The sequence below is a fragment of the Rutidosis leptorrhynchoides genome, chromosome 1 (genome assembly GCF_046630445.1).
Source record: "Rutidosis leptorrhynchoides isolate AG116_Rl617_1_P2 chromosome 1, CSIRO_AGI_Rlap_v1, whole genome shotgun sequence".
In the NCBI taxonomy this organism is placed as follows: Eukaryota; Viridiplantae; Streptophyta; class Magnoliopsida; order Asterales; family Asteraceae; genus Rutidosis; species Rutidosis leptorrhynchoides.
This window is the reverse complement of record NC_092333.1, coordinates 446747561-446772896: the sequence shown is the minus strand read 5'-3', so window position 1 is coordinate 446772896 and position 25336 is coordinate 446747561. Positions and strand designations below refer to the sequence as shown.

The 25336-nt window shown below is 31.7% G+C and overlaps 1 protein-coding gene across 1 annotated transcript; it reads left to right on the top strand.

The window, feature by feature from the left end:
* Positions 1-266: 266 nt before the first annotated feature.
* Positions 267-802, top strand: LOC139903058 (uncharacterized). Its single transcript, XM_071885796.1, has 2 exons — positions 267-640; positions 736-802. Exons 1-2 carry the CDS (start codon positions 267-269, stop codon positions 800-802), a joined length of 441 nt encoding a protein of 146 aa, XP_071741897.1.
* Positions 803-25336: the final 24534 nt, after the last annotated feature.

Below are 25336 nucleotides of genomic sequence, written 5' to 3'. Positions count from 1 at the left end.
CTAAGAAACTCGTCAGCTGAACATTTCATCAAACACCTAAAATGCATATTAAACAATCCACATCCGATCATAAGAGATAATATTGGTTATCATTTTATTTTAAAAGTGTAAATAATAATAAATTAATAAGATTTAATCTTAATTCAAAATTATTTAGATTAATGACATCACCCACCATGCTTAGAATTTTTTCTTTTTTCTTAACAAAGGAATTAGCCTAATAATGACATCATCATTATAGGATTTTAATATTAACTATAGATCAGATGTGGAATAGTTTCGCATCAACTATTAGAGATGTTGCTAAGGAAACCTTAGGTATGGCAGTAGGGACATCCAGAGGACATAAGTCATGTAGAGAGTCATGGTGGATTAGTGATGAGGTTCAAACCAAAGTCGCACTTAAGCAACTGAGGTTTAGGGAGCTCGTTACATGTCGGGACGGGACACGTGATGACAGAACTAGGGCAGAAGAAAGGTATAAAGAAGCTAAAAGAGAAGCTAAGAAGGCTGTTGCCCGTGCAAAAGATAAAGCGTATGAAGTTTTGTATAGGAAACTAGACTCCAAAGAAGGAGCAAATGATATTTACAGGATTGCTAAACCTAGGGAGCGTAGGAGGATGAATATAGATAACATCAAGTTTATCAAGGATGAAGCCGGTCAAACCATAGTAAAGGAAGACGAAATTAGGAAAAGATGGGAAGGGTATTTCCAATCTCTTTTCGTGGGTGAAGGACCCGGGCGCCAAGAGGATCTGCAGGACTTGGGAATAGGACAATTCCAGAACAACAATTTCTGTAAGAGAATCAGTCAGGAAGAAGTAAGATTGACACTATGAAAGATGGGTAGAAACAAAGCTGTTGGACCAGATCAGATTCCAATAGAGGCGTGGCGGTGCCTAGGCGAGGATGGTGTCAGGTGGTTGACGTGTCTTTGCAATAAGATGCTTAGAAGTTATAAAATGCCTACGGAATGGAGACTCAGCGAGATTATCCCCATCTACAAAAATAAAGGGGATGCCCAAATCTGTGGTAATTATAGAGGCATAAAATTACTATGAAGCTTTGGGAGAGAGTGATTGAGACTAGACTTCGACGCGAAACTACGGTTTCCGAAAACCAATTTGGTTTCATGCCAGGGCGCTCTTCGATGGAGGCAATTCATATTTTAAGAAGCATTATGGAGAATTATAGGGAGAAACAAAAGGGTCTAGAGATGGTCTTCTTAGACTTAGAAAAGGTCTATGATTGCGTACCGCGAAAGCTGATTTGAAATACCCTTAATGTTAGGGATATCCCAAGTAGATATATTAGAGCTATTATAGATATGTACGATGGGGCGAAGGCCTGTGTTTGGATGCCTGTGGGAAACATAGATTATTTCCCGATAGAAGTAGGATTGCACCAGGGATCGGCCCTTAGTCCTTTCCTTTTCGCTTTGATCCTCGACGAGCTGTCTCGAGGAATACAAGAGAACATCCCTTGGTGTCTGATTTTTGCCAATGATATCGTGCTTGTATCGGAATCAAAGGATGAGCTTAATAGAAGGCTGGAACAAAGGAGGGAGGCCTTAGAACAAAATGGGCTACGAATCAGTAGACAAAAGACGGAATATCTTAGGTGCAAATTCAGTAGGACTGAGGATGAACTAAATGTTGGAGGGAACATCAGCATTGGGGACCAGATCTTGCACCACAAGAGTTGTTTAGATATCTAGGCTCGGTCCTCCACAAATCAGGGAGGATAGACGAGGACGTGACTCATCGTATTAAGGTAAGTTGATACCACTCAAATTGAAAGGGAAATTCCTCAAAGGTGGCAATTAGACCTGACATGTTGTACGGATCAGAATGTTGGCCAATGACGAAGGCCCAAGAGAGAAGGATGGAGGTGGCAGAAATGAGGATGCTTAGGTGGGCGTGTGGTAAAACCATGCTAGATATGATCCCAAATGGTGTGTTTAGGGAAAACCTTGGAGTCAGTAGTATCATCGACAAGCTAAGAGAAGAACAACTTCGTTGGTTTGGGCATGTGACGAGATGACCACGTGTTGCCCCGGTTAGGAGAGTTGAGGCACTCACGGTCGATGCTAGGTGGATGGATAGACTAAGACTCGACATGAGGGAGCTTTCGTTGACCGAGGACATGACTTCTTATAGGGATGCATGGAGGGGTAGAATAAGAATAGTCGAGTAGGGTTACTTTCTATTATTATTATTATTATTATTATTATTATTATTATTATTATTATTATTATTATTATTATTATTATTATTATTATTATTATTATTATTATTATTATTATTATTATTATTATTATTATTATTATTGTTGTTGTTGTTGTTATTATTATTATTTCCTATTAGTACTATTATTAGGATTCTGATTATTATTAGTATTATTATTACTGTTATTATTCTTACTATTACTATTATTAACTTTATTATTATTATTATTATTATTATTATTATTATTATTATTAATATTAATATTATTATTATTATTACTAGTATCTGTATCACTATTTGTATTATTATTATTATTATTGTTATTATTATTATTATTGTTATGTCTATACTATTTATTATTAGTATTATTATATTAATACTGTTATTATTATTATCAGGGTTATTATTATTATTATTATTATTATTATTATTATTATTATTATTATTAATACTACTATAGTACTCTTTGTACTATTATTACTTGTACTATTACTATTACTATTACTATTACTATTACTATTACTATTACTATTACTATTACTATTACTATTACTATTACTATTACTATTACTATTACTATTACTATTACTATTACTATTACTATTACTATTACTATTACTATTACTATTTACTGTTATTATTAGTATTAACTAGTTATTGAACTCTCGCTTCGCGCCGGGGGTTCGATTTTTAATGTATTTTATTGCGTTTAGTAAAGTTATTTTATGGCTAACGATGATGTCGTTGAAGCGCAACTCGAGTTGAACTAAAAGTTATAACCCGTGAGAGATTTAAATGTTATTTTAAATTAACAATATATGTGCATCTCCGCGTTTCGCTATGGAATTGTCGACTTTTAAAAATTTAACGCAAAATCAACGTGTATGAAAAGTACCCCAAATATTTACCCTTTTTTAAAAAACATCCGTTTTGCGTGTAGCTAGTGACATTGTGTTCCTAAAATTATTTCGAGTTTAACGATGGTGTCGGAAAAATTTAACTCGTTGCGAGCGAGAAGATATGACCCGTTAAATATTTGGGTGGAGTTTATTTAAGATTTTTTTATGAAAATGGTTATTTGACACTTTACCCCCTGTTTGGGGGGTCGATTTGAATTTTTTTAAAAGTATGGGGGCCTTTGTTGGTAAAATGAAATTTAGTTAAAATTAAAAAAAAAGGTGAAAAGTTAAAAATGCCCCTGGAACTATTCATAACTTTTGTCTATTAGTTAATATGTAAATTATTAATATTATTAGTATTATTAATATTAATACTATTAACTATTATTTACTATTACTAGTATTAGTATTGTTGTTATTATTATTATTATTATTATTATTATTATTATTATTATTATTATTATTATTATTATTATTATTATCATCATTACTATAATTTTTAGGTACTACTACTATTACTAGTAGACGAGTAGGTTTTGTATGTTTCTGTTTGTATGCACGTATGTTTGTTTGTATGTGGTGTTTGCAGAGGTGTATACGAAATAGTTATATTTTTGCTACGAATACTATTAAATACGATACAATTTTACACAAGTTATTTATTTATTTATAGAGTGGATATACCTAAACCTTGCTACAACACTTATAGGCAGTGTACCTAATCGTACAGTAGTGTAGTTTTTAGTAAGTCCGGTTCGTCCACAGGGAACTAGCCATGTTTAACGCTATATTTTTAAAAACCATATTTGTATATATATATATATATATAAGTAGTATGATTATTATAAAAGGGGGTTTTTACCGTTTAATGACCGGTTTGTCGATTTTATATCTTAAGTCGCAGTTAAAACCTAATGTAAAATATTAAAAATAAATATAACTTAATTTAAAGCGTAAAGTAAATAACGATAATTAAAGTGCGATAAATTAAAGTGCGATAAATAAAATGATGATAAATAAATTTGCTATAATTAAAAAGTACGATAATTAAAAGTGCGATAAATAAAATGACAGTAAATAAAAATGCGATGAAATATGAAATAAAGGAATTATGCTTATTTAAACTTCCGTAATCATGATGTTTGACGTGTTGATTTTAGTTTATTACCATGGGTTAATTTTCCTTTGTCCTGGATTATTCGATATGTCCATCTGGTTTTTGTCCATAACAGTCCATCAGTCATAAATATAAAGTGCGAGTATCCTCGTCAAATTATCCTTATATATCCGAAGTCAATATTCAACTAATTGGGGACTTAAACTGTAATAAGGTTTTAATACTTTATTATCAATTACACCAAGTGTCCTTGCATATAATCCACCCCTGTTTTAATGAGTCCATTGACTATTAATCCATTCCTGTGTCCGGTCAAATGAACGATTATTAGTACTTATAAATATCCTGCCCATCGTATCCGATCGAGTGTATGTGGTTATTTATAATTACGTCTAATTGTAAATCTTTATATTAAATTAACGAACTATCATTCAATTAAACAAATATAAAGCCCATTAATAGCCCATAGTCTAATTTCCACAAGTGTCGTTCTTTTGTCCAAACCCCAATTATGGTACAAAGTCAAATTACCCCGTCTTTAATATTTTAGCCCAACATCACGATTACTTCAATTTAAATAATAATAATAATAACTTAGCTACGAGACATTAATTTAAAAAGGTTGAACATAACTTACAATGATTAATAATAGCGTAGCGTTACACGGACAGAATTTCGACTTACACACTTACAACATTCGCTAACATACCCTTATTATTATTAATCTTAAATTAAAATTAAAATTATATATATATATATATTTATATATATATATATAAGAGAGAGATTGAAATAGGATGATAAAATCGATCAGAATGTGCGGCCTTTTATAGGCCCACGTTTTACTATAGAGCTCCGCGAGTGCGGATGTTTTCTTCATAAAAGCTCCGCGAGTGCGGAGGTCTGGAATCCAGCTCACCAAATGAATTCAACGTGGGCTGCTTTGATTAAAATAATATATAATATATATATAATTAATTATATATAATATTATATTCTTGTGCATAGTTGACTTGTAATTTTTGGTCCGTTGCGTCGCACGCTGAAAGTTGATTCATGTCTCGGTTCCGGATTTTCGAACGCCTTTTCGTACAATTTAATATCTTGTACTTTGTGTTTCACGGCTTGTACTCTTGTAATTTTTAGACGTTTCTCATCAATAATTTGAACCACTTTGATTGTACTTTTAATTTTTAGCTTTTTGGTTATTTGCGTCTTCAATTCGTCGAATCTGTCTTTTGTCTTCACCTTTTATTATTTAAACGAATATCACTTATAAATAGAACAATTGCAACTAAAAGCTTGTCTTTTTTGAGGGATAATGCTATGAAATATATGTTCGTTTTTAGCATTATCAAATATTCCCACACTTGAGCGTTGCTTGTCCTCAAGCAATATAGTCTTGAAATAAAAATACTAGAATCACTTCTTTATTCTTCACACTTTGTACATCAGTGATTTCTATACGGCGGTATGAACAATGGTAGTAACATTAGTCCCACATGACTATGAAAATTTAGATCCTTTAAAGAAATTGGATCTTTATGAAAACATTTGATTTTTTTGAAAATTCAATCTAGCTTTTACCCTAGATAAGTTTTCCGGAATAACCCTTCACCGGTGTTTACAAAATGTTTTTGTGGGTTTTGTGGGTTTCAGATTTGAAAATTTTAGCTCAAAACTTGTGGTTTTGTGTCACCCACTTGCTAACCTTGTATTGGGAAAGTAACACATCCAGTTTACTTGCTCCGTATATTACCTTTCGGTAAACTACCGTCCGGTTGTAAAGGAAAGCGTTGAACAAGCAACTGTTAAGGCAATGTCCCATGACATGCTTTTGATTATGGTCTATAACGTGTCGGATGCAATTACTATCCTTTGTAGGAGCAATAGTAAAGATCACCCTATAGTTTTTCGGTCTGGCACAAGGTCCTGTCTTCGACCATGCTATGCAAACACCGTTCTTACGGTTGACACCCGATTTGGTTCAGGTGACCTAATGAATTCTAGGTGAATTTCTAGGATTTTACGTTCAATGGTAATGAATGCATTGAAATTGGATTTTCAGAAAACAAATCGGTTTGTAATTTTGATCAAAATATTTTCTCATTCAAACTCGAGTTTAGATATCATCGAATTCCATGAGTTTGAATTCTCAATCTTTAAGGTCAATCTCAAGGATTGAGTAATATCAGTCTTAAAAGCTGATTTTTGATCTTTAAGAAGATTATCCTTTCTGGAGATCTGATTCATTAGTCTTATAAGCTAATTTGCACGGTACCCCCCATTGTACGAGACAGATCCTCTCATGGTTAGGATAAGTCTGACCACTTGGCGAACCTGTTTGATGCTGAGGTCCGTGGATTTCCAGCTGATTTTTGAAAAAACTTTTCAAGGTTTTTCGTAGACTCTACAACTGGTCTGGACGACAACTTCCTGACCTAAATCAAGAAGCGCGTGTATTTTTCTCTCGGAAGTTTTTACTTCCTTTTAAATTTTATTTATATTACAATAAACTGGGTAAAACTTATTAAAATTGTCCAAAACAAAAGTATCTTCAATTATTTGTACAAAAATATGTGATATATGTTCTAAATAATTTGGTAAATTTTTCCCACACTTGGCTTTTATTTTCCTTTCTTTGCCTTTTTATTTTTCTCTATTCCATTTTAAATGAATTCTAACATTTTGGGTTGTTTCTCAATTTATGTCCTTTATGAGGTAACAATAATTTCGGTGTTAACACCTAGTTTTATCGTTCATAAATACGTATAAACATGATTTTGAGTTCATTTAGTTGAAAATTTTGAAAAATTTTACTAGAATTGGGTAGTCAGTATATAAGACTAGGGCTGTTCTTTATTATCAGATAGCACTAGATTCTAATACAACTACTGCGTTACTAGTATTTTTAATGGTAACCAAGTGTATAAGTCAAAAATTTTAAAAATCCGAAAGAATTTAACCCCTTCCCACACTTAAGATCTGGCAATGCCCTCATTTGCAAGAAATCAGTACAATTTAAATTATTGAGGGTGATTAGCGCAGAAAATTGATTAAATTTTACCAAAGTTTCCAAACATATTGGCGTTTGTTTTGAAGGATAAATGGTGCATATCATTTGTTCATTCCTGAAGTTATTATTTCACATATATTTTGCATCTTGTCGTCAAAATTAGTTGCTTTTGCTGAACTTAATGCAGTCTTTGAAAATGTGATGTTTTACCCTGTTTTGCACATGAGATAAACTACAAACATATATATACATATTTTTGAAGTTGGGTATATTACCCCACATTCAAAAATTATTAAAAATCTAATAATAAAAGTTAGAAAATTATAAAAACTATTATAGTATCAAAAGAAATATTAAAAGTATAAAATTACAAGTTACCAAATAAATAAAAATAGGCATAAAAGAAAATTAGGGTTGATGAGGATGGTGCCAGTAGGGATCCCATTCATAGCCGTATGTACTGTAGAATGCTTGAGCTAGGTCATATGTAGGGTACGGTGGTCGGGTCTGTATAGTCCAGGGAGGAAATACGGGCATTGGAGTAGCAATGTAGTTTGTATTTATGTGTGCACAATGACTTATGATTTGGTTTTGATGATACTGCCAATCTTGAAATGCTGGTTGTCTAGCCATTTCATACTCATGTTGAGCCATAAAAAGTTGCATTTCTATCATCTGATTCCCCCCTCCCGCATTACCTTGCTGCTGATCTCTTTCGACATGTGGATGATGGCCGTCATATGGTGCTGCAGCGTTATGTCGTTTCTTTAAAACCTTAGCACCATGATATACTTTCAAACCAATTGGATCACGGGGTTCTGGTGCTGCAATTATTAATCTCCCCTGATTTCTATCGACACCGAGATACTCAGCAATTAAAGTTATAAAGATACCACCTCCTATTATACGATTAGGCCGTATACTCCTAACCATAGCCGATAAATAATAACCCACACAATAAGATATACTCACAGCGCTCTGTGGGTCTCGAATACACATGAGATAAAATAAATCATTATCATTTACTTTCTTCTTTGTTCTTACCTCGCTGTGTAATCAAGTTTAGTAAGAACCTATGGATTACTCTTAGCTCAGCTCTATCAATATCAGTATAAGAGTTATTCCCCCTACGAAATCGGTTATGCCTAGTCATTCTACTCCATATTTCATTCATATCAAAATTTTCATCAACCCTCCTACCATTAACTATCAACCTTTGACAATCAGTAGATGCTAGTTCCTCAGGCGTATATATACACAAAGTCTGAGCCATGTCTAGTAGAGACATATGGTGCATCACACCTCCTAATAAAAATCTAATAAAACTACGATCGGTTAAGGTAGCTACCCGATCATTTATTTCAACACTACATAATAATTCCACACACCATTCTCTATATACACGCCTACGTATATTAAACAAACGTTCCCAATCATTAAAAGTAGAACTACCATACTTTTGTGTAAGTAACTCTCTGATTGGACCGGAAAATCCCACTGTTTCTAATGGTTCCCAATCTATTACTCTGGGTACTTCAACAACATTAGACTGAAGGGTGTGCAAGTTTCTCTGATACTTAGGATAATCTATCCAATGTCGGTCAAACTTTAAATTAGGATGTAAATCTACCAATTCTATATTTGAATATGGAATGAATTGATGCAGTAGATTTTGTCTATATTGGTCATTAATCTCCTGTTCTGCATTCTCAGGAGGAGCATTGTGAGCCTGAGATGCGGATGAAGATTCACCCCTTTCAGTCTGCAAAACACATTAAACACAATTTTTGTGCATCCAAATATGCATTAGTGTTAGCAAAATCATAAATCAAAACAATCATAAAGACATGTTTAATCCATTTTAAACTTTATATGCATTTTCACAATATTAACAATTCTACACTTTTACAAATAAACATATATGAAAATGTATACAATGTTCTTTAACTTTTTTCTCAAATAACATGTCAAAATAATCATTACTAGCAATTAAATAAGTTCCAAATGACATTCATATCAATTAAATTGAGTTCATGGATTTTTGACTCAAAAAGTCTACTTTAATACTTAAAAATCATGTTTAGGATCAAAGTTTTGATCATTTAGCAACCTAAACATGTTACACTACTCAATTTAGTATAAACTAACAACAAAATTCTGCCATAACTTGTTTATATCAAAAAGCCCCAATTTTGCTCAAGAACACAAACCCTAGATTATTTAAAATTTGAAGTTTAAGGTTTCTAATCATGTTAGATAGCATCAATCTAGGTTATACAAGCATAATACACAAAAAATTTGAGCATAATTGAACTAGAAATTATCCAAATCAAATTAGGTATAAATTTATTCAAGAACACTAAAAATCCGAATTAAAGAGTGTTTAGATGTAGAAATTACCGATCTCCTTGATAAACTTCTTGGTAGGATCCTTCTCAACATGATTTTAGCAAAAAATTTGATGTTTAACGGTGAAAAATCTCGAAATTGAGAGCGTTTTGTGGTTTTTTTCGCAGAAAATATGGATGTGGTGTGTTGGAGACTGGTCTGTTCGACCAGTTAACCCCATCTGGGTTTTGATATCTCCGCGAGTGCGGATGTGGGACCCTTTAAAGTTCCGCGAGTGCGTTTTTTTTAAACTTTTAACTAATAAAACATAAATTAATAAATTTTAAAAATGTGTTTCTTTTAAGAATGAGGGCGTTTCGGATCAGTGTCCTAGTCCGTCTCTCGACAAAATTTTAAAATTTGTCATTTTAAAGCGTTTGTTTTAAAAGCAAAGATTTTTGGTTTTTTTTTTGTTTTTGTTTTTTTTTTTTTTTTTATGTTTTTGGCATACTTTAAATCAAATAAGATTAAAAATAATGATAACAAAATTTCTCGTCCCGCCCTCGGGTAAAGCAATTTCGGTTCAACGACCTAGTCTTCAACTTACGACGAATTTTAGATATCAAATTTTTAATTTAATGAAATAAAGTAAATTTTTGTTTTTTTAAATTCACACCACACTTAAATTTAAAATGCATAATATTAAAAATTCATATTAATATAATTAATATTTTTATACATTAATTTTACAAACTTATATTAAAAATATTAATTTTTTTATAATATTTAAAAACTTAAATATATTGATTTTAAAAATTTACAAGAATAATTTAATATTTATATATTAATTTTAAAAACAAGGTAAAAATTCAAAATAAAAAATCTTTTTGGTCTTTTATCCCACTTTAATCAATCAAATATTATCAAAAATATACGCCCCTCTTTTGGGTAAAGTAATTTCGGTTCCATAACCTAGTTTTACTCCTGACGAATTTTTGAAATATTTTGGATTGATTGATTAAAGATATTTTTACCTTATGAATAAACGATAAATTTCGCAGTGATGTAATAAATTTTTGTATGATATCAATAATTTCGGTTTCGCATACCTAATTTTATTGAATACTAATTTAATACTTTATAGCGAACGATTCAACGTTTATTATCAAAAGGTTAAAAGCAATAAATAAAAAAAATAAAAACTGTACATACTTACCTATAAGAAAGAATTCTCAGAGACCTGCTTTAGCTGACTCATAGGAGAGTCGTGTGATTTGGTTCTCTATAGCTACATAAGCGTAACCTCGATTCTTCAATATCTTTTCTTCTAAACATATGAACGGTCCTTCTCTGCACAGAGTAACAAATTCGGTATTTGAATATGTTTGATTGTTTGAACATTTACCTTCGTGTGACCATTTTCCGCATTTATAACATCTTTCAAGGTGTCGTGCTCTTCTTTTTGTTGCGGATTTTGATTTTCCTTTTCCAAAATGTATCTTATGATGATCTTTCCTGAGTTCTTTCCTTACTTCGTCCATTTTGCCTCTTATGAAGGATACCACTTCACTTGGGAGTGTGTCATTATTACGTTAAGTAATCAAAGCGTGTAGTAGTAGACCATGGTTCAGATTAAAGGAATTCTTCATCTCGTAAAACCTAAAAAAATAAAAATTCAGAATGGAGGGAGAAGACTAGTTCTTTAGGGTCTGCTAGGGAAAGACCATTCGGATTCCATTCTCGGGAACTACACGAAAACAGAATATCTAACTCTAACAGAAATACATATTACCCTAAAAAGATTCGAATCTTCCCACACTTAGTTAGCTGTGGTATCGAAATTGTGATTAACTTCATCTTTAACTTCCATTGGATTATCTATGTAATGTTTAACTCTGTGACCATTAACCTTAAATTCAATCCCATTTGAATTTATTAATTCTACTGTTCTGTACGGGAAAACTCTTTTGACTATGAATGGTCCAGACCATCTTGATTTCAATTTTTCAGGAAATAGCTTGAATCTTGAATTAAAAAGAAGAACTCTGTCTCATTCTTTAAATTCTTTTGAACTTCTGATTCTTTTATCATGTCATTTCTTTGTTCTTTCCTTATAGATTAACGAATTTTCATATGCTTCATGTCTTAATTCTTCTAATTCGTTTAGTTGACTTAACCGTAGACGTCCGGCTTCATGCAAATCAAGATTACATGTATTCAAAGCCCAAAATGTTTTGTGCTCAATTTCTACTGGAAGGTGACATGCTTTTCCGTAAACGAGTCTAAAAGGTGTGGTACCAATTGGAGTTTTGTAGGCTGTTCTAAAAGCCCAGAGTGCATCCTCCAATTTCATGGACCATTCCTTCGGATTTGATCCTACGGTTTTCTCTAGAATACGTTTTAATGCTCGGTTGGTATTTTCAACTTGTCCACTTGTTTGTGGATGATAAGCGGTTGAGATTTTATGAGTTACTCCATATCTTTTGAGAACTTTCTCAAGTTGATTATTACAAAAATGAGTACCCCGATCACTTATTAAAGCTTTCGGTGTTCCAAACCTTGCAAAAAGACGTTTTAAGAAGTTGACTACAACTCGTGCATCGTTAGTTGGGAGAGCTTGTGCTTCCTCCCATTTAGATACATAATCAATGGCAACGAGAATGTAGAGATTATTATGAGATTTTGGAAATCGACCTATAAAGTCAATACCCCAAACGTCAAATACTTCACATACTTCAATGACATTTTGAGGTATTTCATCACGTTGACTTATTTTTCCGGCTCTTTGACAAGCATCACAGGATTTACAAAGAAGGTGTGCGTCTTTGAAAATTGTAGGCCAATAGAATCCAGCATCGTAAACTTTTCTTGCTGTGAGTTAAGGCCCATAATGCCCTCCTATTGGTCCTGTGTGACAATGGTTTAAGATTTTACTAGCTTTATCTCTGAATACGCATCGGCGTATTATTCCATTGGGACAACTTTTAAACAAATGTGGATCTTTCCAGAAATAGTGTTTTATATCACTAAAGAAGTTCTTTCGTTTTTGGTACGACAATCCTTTTTCAAGCAATTCACATACTAAGTAGTTTACATAGCCTGCAAACCATGAAATTTCATTAAAATTGATCTTCAATAGATATTCATCAGAGAAGTTATCTTGTATGGCCGATTCATTTAGAACTTCTAATTCGGGATTTTCAAGACGAGAAAGATGATCAGCGGCGAGATTTTCTGCTCCCTTTTTGTCTCGGATTTCAATATCGAACTCTTGTAAGAGTAAGATCCAACAGATTAATCGTGGTTTGGCATCTTGTTTTGAAAATAGGTATCTAAGAGCAGAATGGTCGGTATAGACCACCGTTTTAGTTAAAACTAGATATGAACGAAATTTGTCAAAAGCAAAGACAATAGCAAGGAGTTCTTTTTCAGTAGTTGTGTAATTCGTTTGTGCTCCTTGTAACGTCTTACTTGCGTAATAAATAGGTTGAAATCGTTTTTCAATCCTTTGTCCTAAAACGGCTCCCATTGCAAAATCACTTGCATCGCACATAAGTTCAAATGGTAGATTCCAATTTGGAGTTATCATGATCGGTGCATTAGTGAGTTTTTCTTTAATAATATTAAAAGATTTGATGCATTCATCTGAAAAGATGAATGGAGCATCCTTTTCTAGGAGTTTATTCATAGGAGTGGCAATTTTAGAAAAATCTTTTATGAAACGTCGGTAAAAACCGGCATGCCCTAGAAAACTCCTAACTCCTCTAACATTGGTGGGACGTGGAAGTTTAGCAATTACATCTATTTTAGCTCTATCCACTTCAATTCCTTCCTTTGAAATTTTATGACCAAGAACGATGCCTTCTTTAACCATGAAATGGCATTTCTCCCAATTAAGTATTAGATTTGATTGTTCGCATCTAATAAGCATTCGTTCAAGATTAACTAGACATGATTCAAATGTATCACCGAAGACTGAAAAGTCATCCATGAATACTTCCATGCATTCTTCTATCATGTCGTGGAAAATCGCCATCATGCACCTTTGAAAGGTTGCAGGGGCGTTGCAAAGTCCAAATGGCATGCATTTGTAAGCAAAAGTACCATAAGGGCATGTGAACGTGGTTTTCTCTTGGTCCTCGGGTACTATTGGAATTTGAAAATATTCGGAGAAACCGTCAAGAAAACAATAGTAACTATTCCCGGCTAATCTTTCCAATATTTGATCAATGAAAGGTAAGGGAAAGTGATCTTTTCTGGTGGCGTCATTTAAATTTCTATAATCAATACAGACATGCCATCATGTTACAGTCCTAGTAGGAATAAGCTCATTTTTTCATTTGTGATGACAGTCATGCCACCCTTCTTAGGTACGCATTGAACTGGGCTTACCCATGGACTATCAGAGATTGAAAAAATTTAACCTGCATCTAGCAGTTTAATAATTTCTTTCTTAACAATATCTTGCATATTAGGATTTAGTCTTCGTTGGCGTTGCACATATGTTTTATGACCTTCTTCCATAAGGATTTTATGTGTGCAATACGAAGGATTTATTCCTTTAATGTCATGAATCTTCCATGCAATAGCTAGTTTATGAGCTTTTAGCACAGAAATGAGTCGAGATTTTTCATTTTTCGTAAGAGAAGACGATATTATTACAGGTAATTTAGATTCACCATGTTAATAAGCATATTCCAAATGGTTTGGAAGTGGCTTTAACTCTAATGTCAGTGGTTCTTCTATCGATGATTTGTATCGATATCTGTCTTCCTCTTTTAGCATTTGAATTTCTTCTGTTGTTGGTTCATATCCATTAGCCATAAGTGTAGCTAACATTTCAGCTTCATCAATTGGTTCAGTTTCTTCTCCTAAAGAACACTATCCTGTTCCTGTAATTCTGGAAATTCTTGTAACAATTCTGCATGTGAATCTATAGTTTGAATATAATAACATGTATCAACTGCAGATTGCGGTTGTTGCATGGCTCTATCAACAGAAAATGTAACACTCTCGTCCTCTATACTTAGGGTCAGTTTCTTACCGGAAACGTCTATTGTTGCTTTAGCCGTGTTTAAGAATGGTCTTCCTAATAGGAGAAGAACTCGAGAATCTTTTTCCATGTCCAGAATAACAAAATCTACTGAAAATACTAAAGTACCAACTTTAACTAGCATGTTCTCCATTATCCCTCTAGGATATTTTACTGATCGATCGACTAGTTGTATGCTTATTCGTGTTGGTTTCAATTCTCCAAGGTTTAGTTTAGCGTATAGTAAATACGGCATTAAATTTATACTAGCACCTAAGTCTGCCAATGCTTCTATTGAACTAAGACTACCCAGAAAACATGGAATTGTGAAACTTCTTGATCTGATAATTTTTCTGGTATCTTATTCAACAGCACTGCAGAACAATTAGCATTCATAGTAACAGCCGATAGTTCTTCCATTTTCTTTCTATTTGTGATTAGATCTTTCAAGAATTTGGCATATCTAGGCATTCCTGAAATTACATCAATGAAAGGAATATTGACATTTATCTGTTTAAACATATCCAAGAATTTGGATTGCTCGGCTTCAAGTCTTTCTTTTCTCATTTTACTCGGGTAAGGAAGTGGTGGCTGGTACGGTTTAACATAAGGTTTAGCCTTAACTATGTTATCTTCATTAACCTTTTCAACTACCGGTTCTGTTTCCTTTTCTAGCTCAGGTTGTGGTTCTTGTGGAGTAGGAATAGAGTCATCAGAAATTACAGGTATTTCCGGTGGTTTAAGTGTAATACCACTTCTTTTGGTAATGGCTTTAGCTGTTTCATTCCGTAGGTTAGCATTTGTATCGCTAAGTAGACTTTCCTGTTTTCTTTCACTTATCAACCTTGCTAGGTTGCTTACTTCTTATTCCAGATTTTGAATAGAAGCTTGTTGATTTCTAAATGCTTGAGCATTTTGTTCATTGGTTTGTTTCTGAGATGTGAAAAATTGAGTTTGAGATTCAACTAGCTTTGACATCATATCTTCTAAGTTTGGCTTTTTATCATCGGTTTGTGGTGGTTTATTTGGAAAAATAAGTCTTTGCTGATTGTAAGTATTGTTGGATACTTGTTGATTGTTAGGACCTTGTTGGTTGTTGTATGGAACATTTCGGTTATAATTCTGATTTTGATTGTAGATTGGTCTTGGCGGTTGATAATTATTCTGATAATTATTTCCAGGCCTTTGGTTCATGTATGAAACATTCTATCTTTGTTCCATTGTTTGTTCAATACTGAGACAATCTTTTATCAAATGTGGTCCTCCACACTGCTTACAACTAATTCGTATTGAGTGAGTATCTTTAGTCATCTTTTCCATTCGTCTCTCGACAGCATCTATCTTTACGGAAATGGAATCAAAGTCATGGCTAGAATCGGTTCTAGCTGCTTTAGATGATCTAACGATATCTTTTTCTTGATGCCACTCATGTGAGTGGGAAGCAGTGTTATCAATAATTTTGTAAGCTTCAGTTGTGGTTTTCTTCATAATGGAACCACCAGCTGCTATATCGATGTCTTTTCGTGTAGTGATGTCGCATCCTTGGTAGAATATTTATACTATTTGATAAGTGTCTAAACCATGTTGCGGACATCCTCTCAACAACTTTCCAAATCTTGTCCACGCCTCATATAGAGTTTCATTTGGCTTTTGCGTGAACGTAACAATTTCTCCTTGTAGTCTCACAGCTTTAGATGCCGGAAAGAATTGTTTAAGAAATTTTATAACTAAAACATCCCATGTATCAATCGCCCCTTCAGGTAACGATTCCAACCAATCTTTGGCTTCTCCTTTTAAAGTCCAGGGAAATAACATGAGATATATCTGTTCATCCTCCACTTCTATGATTTTAAATAGAGTACAAATCCTATTAAAGGTTCGAAGATGTTCATTTGGATCTTCCTTAGGCGCACCACTAAATTGGCATTGATTAGTTACCATGTGTAGGATTTGTCCTTTGATTTCATAATCTGGCGCATTAATGTCTGGTTGAGTAATTGCGTGACCTTGGCCAGTGCGTTTAGCTCTCATTCGGTCTTCCATACTTAGAGGTTCCAGATTTTCCATGATTGAGTTTGTTGAATCTGAATCACTAGAGGATTCTGACTTAATGGTTTCTTCCTCAACAATCTCTGGATGAGTAATTTGTGGTTCAGGAGGAATGATTAGTGGTTCAGGATCTCTGAATTGTCCCTGAATATCCTCCGGATTCTCAATTGTGAGGTCGGGTTCAAAAAATGGATTATCAAAAATTTGAATTGGAGTACTTGGTCGACTAGATGACGATTCTAAAGAAAAATCAACGGCGATAATATTGGTTAGATGTCTTGATCGAGTTACAGGTGGTGAACGTATGAAAGGTGGTGAACGTTTTGCTCGGTGCATTCACTGAATATCCTATTAGTTATAAAAATAAAAATTATATAAGTTATCAAATTAATAGACTTTTCTGATTTTGCCCACATTTCGAATAGCCAATAGATGCAGCAGGTAGCCAGGACCCTTTAAATCGGAAGCCCACAACTCGCCACTAACAAATCCAACTATTACTACGAACCAGAAAATTTTGGATGTCTATCAATTTAACCCCTTAAAATAATTTTCCGTCGAATTTTAAAGAAAATAAAGAAAATTCTATGTCCTAAAAACTAGAGCGGCGAGAAATAAGAAAGAAAAAGAGCGCGTCGGAAAACGTCGAAAAATAAAAGGTCGAAAAATAAAAATAAGAAAGTAGCGCGTCGAAACTTAAAAATCTAAAAACTAAATATTAAAACATGCGTCTAAAGGTATTAAAACTTAAAAAAAATTCTATATCCGAAACGGCAATAACTTAAATAGGTACTAAAATATATTAAAAACTAAAGCGATAAGCGACGTCGTAAAATTCTAAAGCGCCTAAGTCTTAGTCTAAAGAAAAAGCAATTAAGGGATTTTACAACAAAGCCTAAAAATCTAGAAATAAAAATAACTACGGCAAAATACTAAGTTACGAACTAATTACGAGCGAAAAATATAAATATTACGAATAAACGATTAAAAAGATATAAAATTTAAAAATAAAACTTAAATTATAAAAATACAATTTTTACAAAAATATTATTTTTATAATTTTATTTTATAAAAATATTAGTTTTATATATTAATAAAACTAATTAAAACTTAAAATTAATTAAAACTAAACTTACACTAATTATATTAAATTAAAACCCTAATTTTAATTAATAATAATTAATTTTAACCCTAATTTCGTAATTAATGCTGTTCAATGTTTGACCTGTCAGAGAACTCTGCGAGTGCGGATACCAGCTGGCAAAAACCTCCGCGAGTGCGGAGGATACAGATTCAGCTGAGGTGCAGGTCGAATTCGTGCAGGTTCAGTTTTTTTTTTTTTTTTTTTTTTACTTTTTTACTTTGTTTTTAATTTTTTGTTTTTATTTTATAGAAAATATAATTTAAACAAAACTTATATTTTTTTTCAAATACTTATTAGTTTGTTCTAACTTAAAAAAATAAATGTTTTTTTATTAAAACACCTATATATATATATATATATATATATATATATATATATATATATATATATATATATATATATATATATATATATATATATATATATTATGTTTTTATATTTTTGTTTTTAATATTTAAAAAATTATATTTTTACAAAAATAAATTAAAACTTAATAATTTTTTTTATAGCGTTTCGCTTTCGGCGTTTATGAAGTCCCCGACAGCGGCGCCAAAAATACTTGGTGTTTGCAAAGGTGTATACGAAATAGTTATATTTTTGCTACGAAATACTATTAAATACGAGACAATTTTACACAAGTTATTTATTTATTTATAGAGTGGATATACATAAACCTTGCTACAACACTTATAGGCAGTGTACCTAATCGTACAGTAGAGTAGTTTTTAGTAAGTCCGGTTCGTCCACAGGGAACTAGCCAAGTTTAACGCTATATTTATATATATATATATATATATATATATATATATATATATATATATATATATATATATATATATATATATATATATATATATATATATATATATATATATATATATAAGTAGTATGATTATTATAAAAGGGGGTTTTTACCGTTTAATGACCGGTTTGTCGATTTTATGTCTTAAGTCGCAGTTAAAACCTAATTGAAAATATTAAAAATAAATATAACTTAATTTAAAGCGTAAATTAAATAACGATAATTAAAGTGCGATAAATTAAAGTGCGATAAATAAAATGAAGATAAATAAAATTGCGATAATTAAAAAGTACGATAATTAAAAGTGCGATAAATAAAATGACAGTAAATAAAAATGCTATGAAATATGAAGTAAAGGAATTATGCTTATTTAAACTTCCGTAATCATGATGTTTGACGTGTTGATTTTAGTTTATTACCATGGGTTAATTGTCCTTTGTCCTGGATTATTCGATATGTCCATCTGGTTTTTGTCCATAACAGTCCATCAGTCATAAGTATAAAGTGCGAGTATCCTCGTCAAATTATCCTTATATCTGAAGTCAAATATTCAACTAATTGGGGACTTAAACTGTAATAAGGTTTTAATACTTTATTATCAATTACACCAAGTGTCCTTGCATATAATCCACCCCTGTTTTAATGAGTCCATTGACTATTAATCCATTCTCGTGTCCGGTCAAATGAACGATTATTAGTACTTATAAATATCCCTCCCATCGTGTCCGATCGAGTGTATGTGGTTATTTATAATTACGTCTAATTGTAAATCTTTATATTAAATTAACGAACTATCATTCAATTAAACAAATATAAAGCCCATTAATAGCCCATAGTCTAATTTCCACAAGTGTCGTTCTTTTGTCCAAACCCCAATTATGGTACAAAGCCCAATTATCCCGTCTTTAATATGTTAGCCCAACATCACGATTACTTCAATTTAAATAAGCATAATAATAACTTAGCTACGAGACATTAATTTAAAAAGGTTGAACATAACTTACAATGATTAATAATAGCGTAGCGTTACACGGACAGAATTTCGACTTACACACTTACAACATTAGCTAACATACCCTTATTATTATTAATCTTAAATTAAAATTAAAATTATAAATTATAAATTATATATATATATATATATATATATATATATATATATATATATATATATATATATATATATATATATATATATATATATATATATATATATATATATCGTGAGAGAGAGAGATTGAAATAAGATGATAAAATCGATCAGAATGTGCGGCCTTTTATAGGCCCACGTTTCACTGTAGAGTTCCGCGAGTGCAGATGTTTTCTTCATAAAAGCTCCGCGAGTGCGGAGGTCTGGAATCCAGCTCACCACACGAATTCAACGTGGGCTGCTTTGATTAAAATAATATATAATATATATATATATATAATTAATTATATATAATATTATATTCTTGTGCATAGTTGACTTGTAATTTTTGGTCCGTTGCGTCGCACGCTGAAAGTTGATTCATGTCTCGGTTCCGATTTTCGAACGCCTTTTCGTACAATTTAACATCTTGTACTTTGTGTTTCACGGCTTGTACTCTTGTAATTTTTAGACGTTTCTCATCAATAATTTGAACCACTTTGATTGTACTTTGTAATTTTTAGCTTTTTGGTCGTTTGCTTCTTAAATTCGTCGAATCTGTCTTTTGTCTTCACCTTTTATTATTTAAACGAATATCACTTATAAATAGAACAATTGCAACTAAAAGCTTGTCTTTCTTGAGGGAAAATGCTATGAAATATATGTTCTTTTTTAGCATTATCAGTATGTATGCATGGTATGTACGTATGTTTATGGATGTATGTACGTATGTATGTTTTATAATGTAGGTTCCTTTTGTGTATGTATGCATGTTTTCTAATGTAGGTATCTTTGTCTAGGTATGTATTTTTTGCCTATGTATGTATGTTAGGTTGTTATGTAGGTATGTATGTATGTTTTATTTGTTCTGTAGGTGTAGGTATGTACGTAGGTATGTGTTTGCACGGATGTATGTAGGTATGGATATAGGTTTATGTATCTATTGGTGTGTGTGGGGGGTATGTGTGTGGGTGTGTATCGCATCGTTCGGTGCATCTTGGGGTCATTATGGCTGAGGACGACCTTCCTTGCTCCCGAGCTTGATTGGTATTCTTTTAGCTGTGTGTCTTCGGGGATGTCTACAGTAAAGGTGCATGAGTTGTGAAGACCCGTCCTAATCCATCCGGACGAAGTCCATATCGATTATAAATGATTCACAACAGTTGATTACATCGCGAGGTATTTGACCTCTATATGATACATTTTACAAACATTGCATTCAATTTTAAAAGACAATCTTTCTTTACAACGAAAATTGGCGGCATGCATACCATTTCAGAATATATCCAACTATAATTGACTTAATAATAATCTTGATGAACTCGACGACTTGAATGCAACGTCTTTTGAAATATGCCATGAATGACTCCAAATAATGTTTCTAAAATGAGCAAATGCACAGCGGAAGATTTCTTTCGTACCTGAGAATAAACATGCTTTCGAGTGTCAACCAAAAGGTTGGTGAGTTCATTAGTTTAACATAAATAAACCTTTCCATCATTTTAATAGACCACAAGATTTTTCATTTCTCATAAATATACGTCCCATGCATAGAGACAAAAAAAAAAATAATCATTCATATGGATTGAACACCTGGTAACCGACATTCACAATATGCATATAAGAATATCCCCATCATTCCAGGATCCTCCTTCGGACATGATATAAATTTCGAAGTACTAAAGCATCCGGGACTTTGGATGGGGCTTGTTGGGCCCGATAGATCTATCTTTAGAGTTCGCGTCAATTAGGGTGTCTGTTCCCTAATTCTTAGATTACCAGACTAAAAAGGGGCATATTCGATTTAATAATCCAACCATAGAATGTAATTTTAGATACTTGTGTCTATTTCGTAAAACACTTATAAAAGCAGCGCATGTATTCTCAGCCCAAAAATATAAAGGGTAAAATGGCAAATGAAACTCACACATATAAATATTGTAAAACAGTTAATAAAGCATTTGCATGTATTCTCAGCCCAAAAATGTAAAGAGTAAAAAGGGAAATGAAACTCACCATACTGTATTTTGTAGTAAAAATACATATGACTATATTCAACAACTGAACAATGCAGGGTTGGCCTCGGATTCACGAACCTATATCATTTGTATATTTATTAATATACATAATTGTAATCAAACAATTTATTATATCTTAAATTATATATTATATATTTAATTTGTGTTTATTCAAAATGATTATTATTATATGGTTGTATTAATATATCCATACTTGTTAAATGTTATATTAAAAAAAATCGATAGTTTGCTATTTGTAAGTATTTATATAAATAATATTAGTAAATTTGATATATATAGTTATGTGAAATTTTAATATAATTATAGTATACATAATAAGTATATTTTATGTACACAATATTTATCTACTTAAAAAGTTAGTTTTTGAGATTAATAAAGATAGTATTAATAATCATACTATTTAATAATAATACCTATTTTGATAATAATGTTAATAATAACAATGATAATAATAATAATTATAATTGTAACTAGGGTTATGATAAGGATAATAATAGTAATCCTAATCATAATAATTTTAGTAATAATACAACTACTAATAATAATATTTATAATAAAAATAAAAATATTCATACTTGTACCTGTAATCATAATAATACTTAAAATTATAATTTTACTAATAATCATAGTAATACTAGTAATGACGCTAATAATATTAATAATAATGTTAATGATATTAATAATATTAATAATAATATAATTCCTATGTTTATAATTATTCATAAATTCTATTAATGATAGTAATAATAATGAATTTATCTCTAATAATAATAATTATTAACAATAACAATAATAATAATCATCATAGTAATAATAATAATAATGATAATAATAATGATAATAATAATAATAATTAGAAAATGGAAAACTACCTTAAAAGCTTTTCTCAAAAATAAAATGTCCTAGACAAGGCTCGATCCCGTGACCTCTCGTTAACAGACACAACACTCTAACCATCTGAGCTGAACTGCTTATCTTCTTAATTACTCTAACAGACACAATTAACCATCATCATTTCCAATTTATTAATCGTCATCTATATCTTAGCTCCCCTCGGCCCAATTGCTGATATCCGAAGCCCAATCAGAAAAGAAAGGAATTCGGCCCAGTAACCTAGATCTCGGCCCAAACTTTCAACACAATCTTTTATTGAAAAAAAAATGCAGTCACCTAGATTCGAACTCAGGACCTATAGTTTCCTGCCCAGATCACCAAACCATTCCTCTGTAACCTGCTTTCTATTTTAATTCCTCACTAAATATTTATGTATCCCGTTTTTATTTGCTTCCTCTTCTAAAACATCACTATCAAGCATATCATCATTTCACTTAATCATTATCCAAGTGGGGTTCGATTTTTATAAACAAAAACAATACCATTATCATCATTCGACCCATATCATCATCATCAAAATTATAACACCGAAAGTCATCATCATTTATATTTTACTCGCCTCTTCCTCCTCAATTCACGGCTAAGAAAAAAAATATAACGTGGCCACTAATCCCTCTATAATTCGATAATCAATTAGTGGAAAGAAAAAAAAATCCCATTGTTGCACTTAGGATTCCCACTAGAAAGCATATTCGACCTCTTTAATTATATTTATTGTCATTATTATGTATCCCATACCCTACCATGGTGCCCTTATAATTAACATTATCTATGTTATTGTTACAAGAAAGGGGGTACAACGGTTCTGCAGAATTTATCGCGAGAAGAAAAACAACAACAAAAATAACGAGGGTTGGTGATGTTCAATGGTGGCGGAGGTGGGTTCTGGTTGGGTGAAGGTAGTGTTGGGTCTCGGTGGTGGTGATTTTAAATGAAGCAAGTGGTTCAAGAGGGTGTGGTGGTATTTTAAAGAGGTAAAAATGATGGTGACTATGTATTGAATCACGTATATATACTTTCATATCCGTTGATATGAAAATGGTGAAAGAAACTGTATTTTAATCGGGTTCATAGCAATAAGGTGGTCGAAGATATGGTTGCCTTGGTGATCCGAGAATGGTTAGTTGTTATGGTTCATGAAATAAGATGTTAGAAAATGAAGAAAGGTGCGGTGAAGGTGGATGGGTAGTGATGGTGTTGCATGGTTTGCAAATGGTGGTAATTAATGGTATTTCTTGTGTTCGCAAAGGGAAGAACAGCAAAATAGATTTGTAATTTGTGGTTCTTTCGAATGCAAGAAGGTCACGAATTTCAGCTTTTGCTAAATTGTGTTTTATTTTTCTATTAGCAACAGAGATAATATATTATGCATTGGAATCGATTGAGGTTGTACATGAATTGTTCACCATTGTTTTGTAGTGAATGATTTGTCGACAAGAATCAATTAGGAATAGATGAAAAAGAAAAATAATACAGAATCAGATTGATAATTGGATTCGTACAAGTTAATTGACAATGAGAGCTAACAAACTCAGATAATAACAAAATTAATAACAGTGTGATGTTAAATAAAACAGATTCTGTGACTGAATCCACAAATACATTTTTTATAATAATAATATTAATAATTCATAATTATAATTATATTAATAATAATATTAATAAATAACAATAATGAATCTATTTATTATAAAAATGATAATGATAACAAATAATAATTTATATTATTTAGTAATAATAATATAACAATATAAATGTATCAGATTCAATATCTATATATAGTAAATCAGTAATATTAATAATACTGATATTAATATTAATCATAAATAATAACATTTATCTTTTAATTTATAAATAAACACATTGATATTATAATTATGTATTTAATATTTAATATTTATACGTTTTGATATTTTACAATATATAATCATCAACTTTTATAGAATTATATATATATATATATATACATGTATTTATATTTACAAATAATGGTTCGTGAATCGTCGAGAATGGTCGGACTTAAATGAATGAAATAAAACAGTTCAAAAATTTTGAGACACAACATTACAGACTTTGCTTATCGTGTCGAAATCAAATAAAGTTTAAGTTTAAATTTGGTCGGAAATTCCCGGGTCATAACAGTACCTACCCGTTAAAGAAATTTCGTCCCGAAATTTGAGTGAGGTCATCATGGCCAACAATAAATATGTTTTCCTGACGAATATGAGCTGATAAATAGAGTTTTATCATTATTGAATAATACTAATAAAACAATTTGTTTACTCGAAGCGTATGGTTGAAGCTATTATAACAGAGTGAAATGAGGAATAGGAATTCGTCTTAACCGGTGACGTAGTCATGATTGGTTAAAATAAGGTACGTCTTAACTTTTGACGTTGTCTTGGTTGAATTTAGAAAATGAGGTGCATCTTAACTTTTGACGTAGTCAGGGTTGAATTCCGGAATTCAAGGGATTTAAAGAAAATCTTGGAAATCTATAAGATCTGATTCTTCGGCGAATAAGGAAATTAAGATCTCTCTAATTAAATACGGTGATCAGCTTCGATTACTCTGTCTGATATTTCCATTATAAATTAAACTTTTCCATTCCATTATTCTCATCATTCCTATACTTTCTTTCTTATTTCATACATCCAAA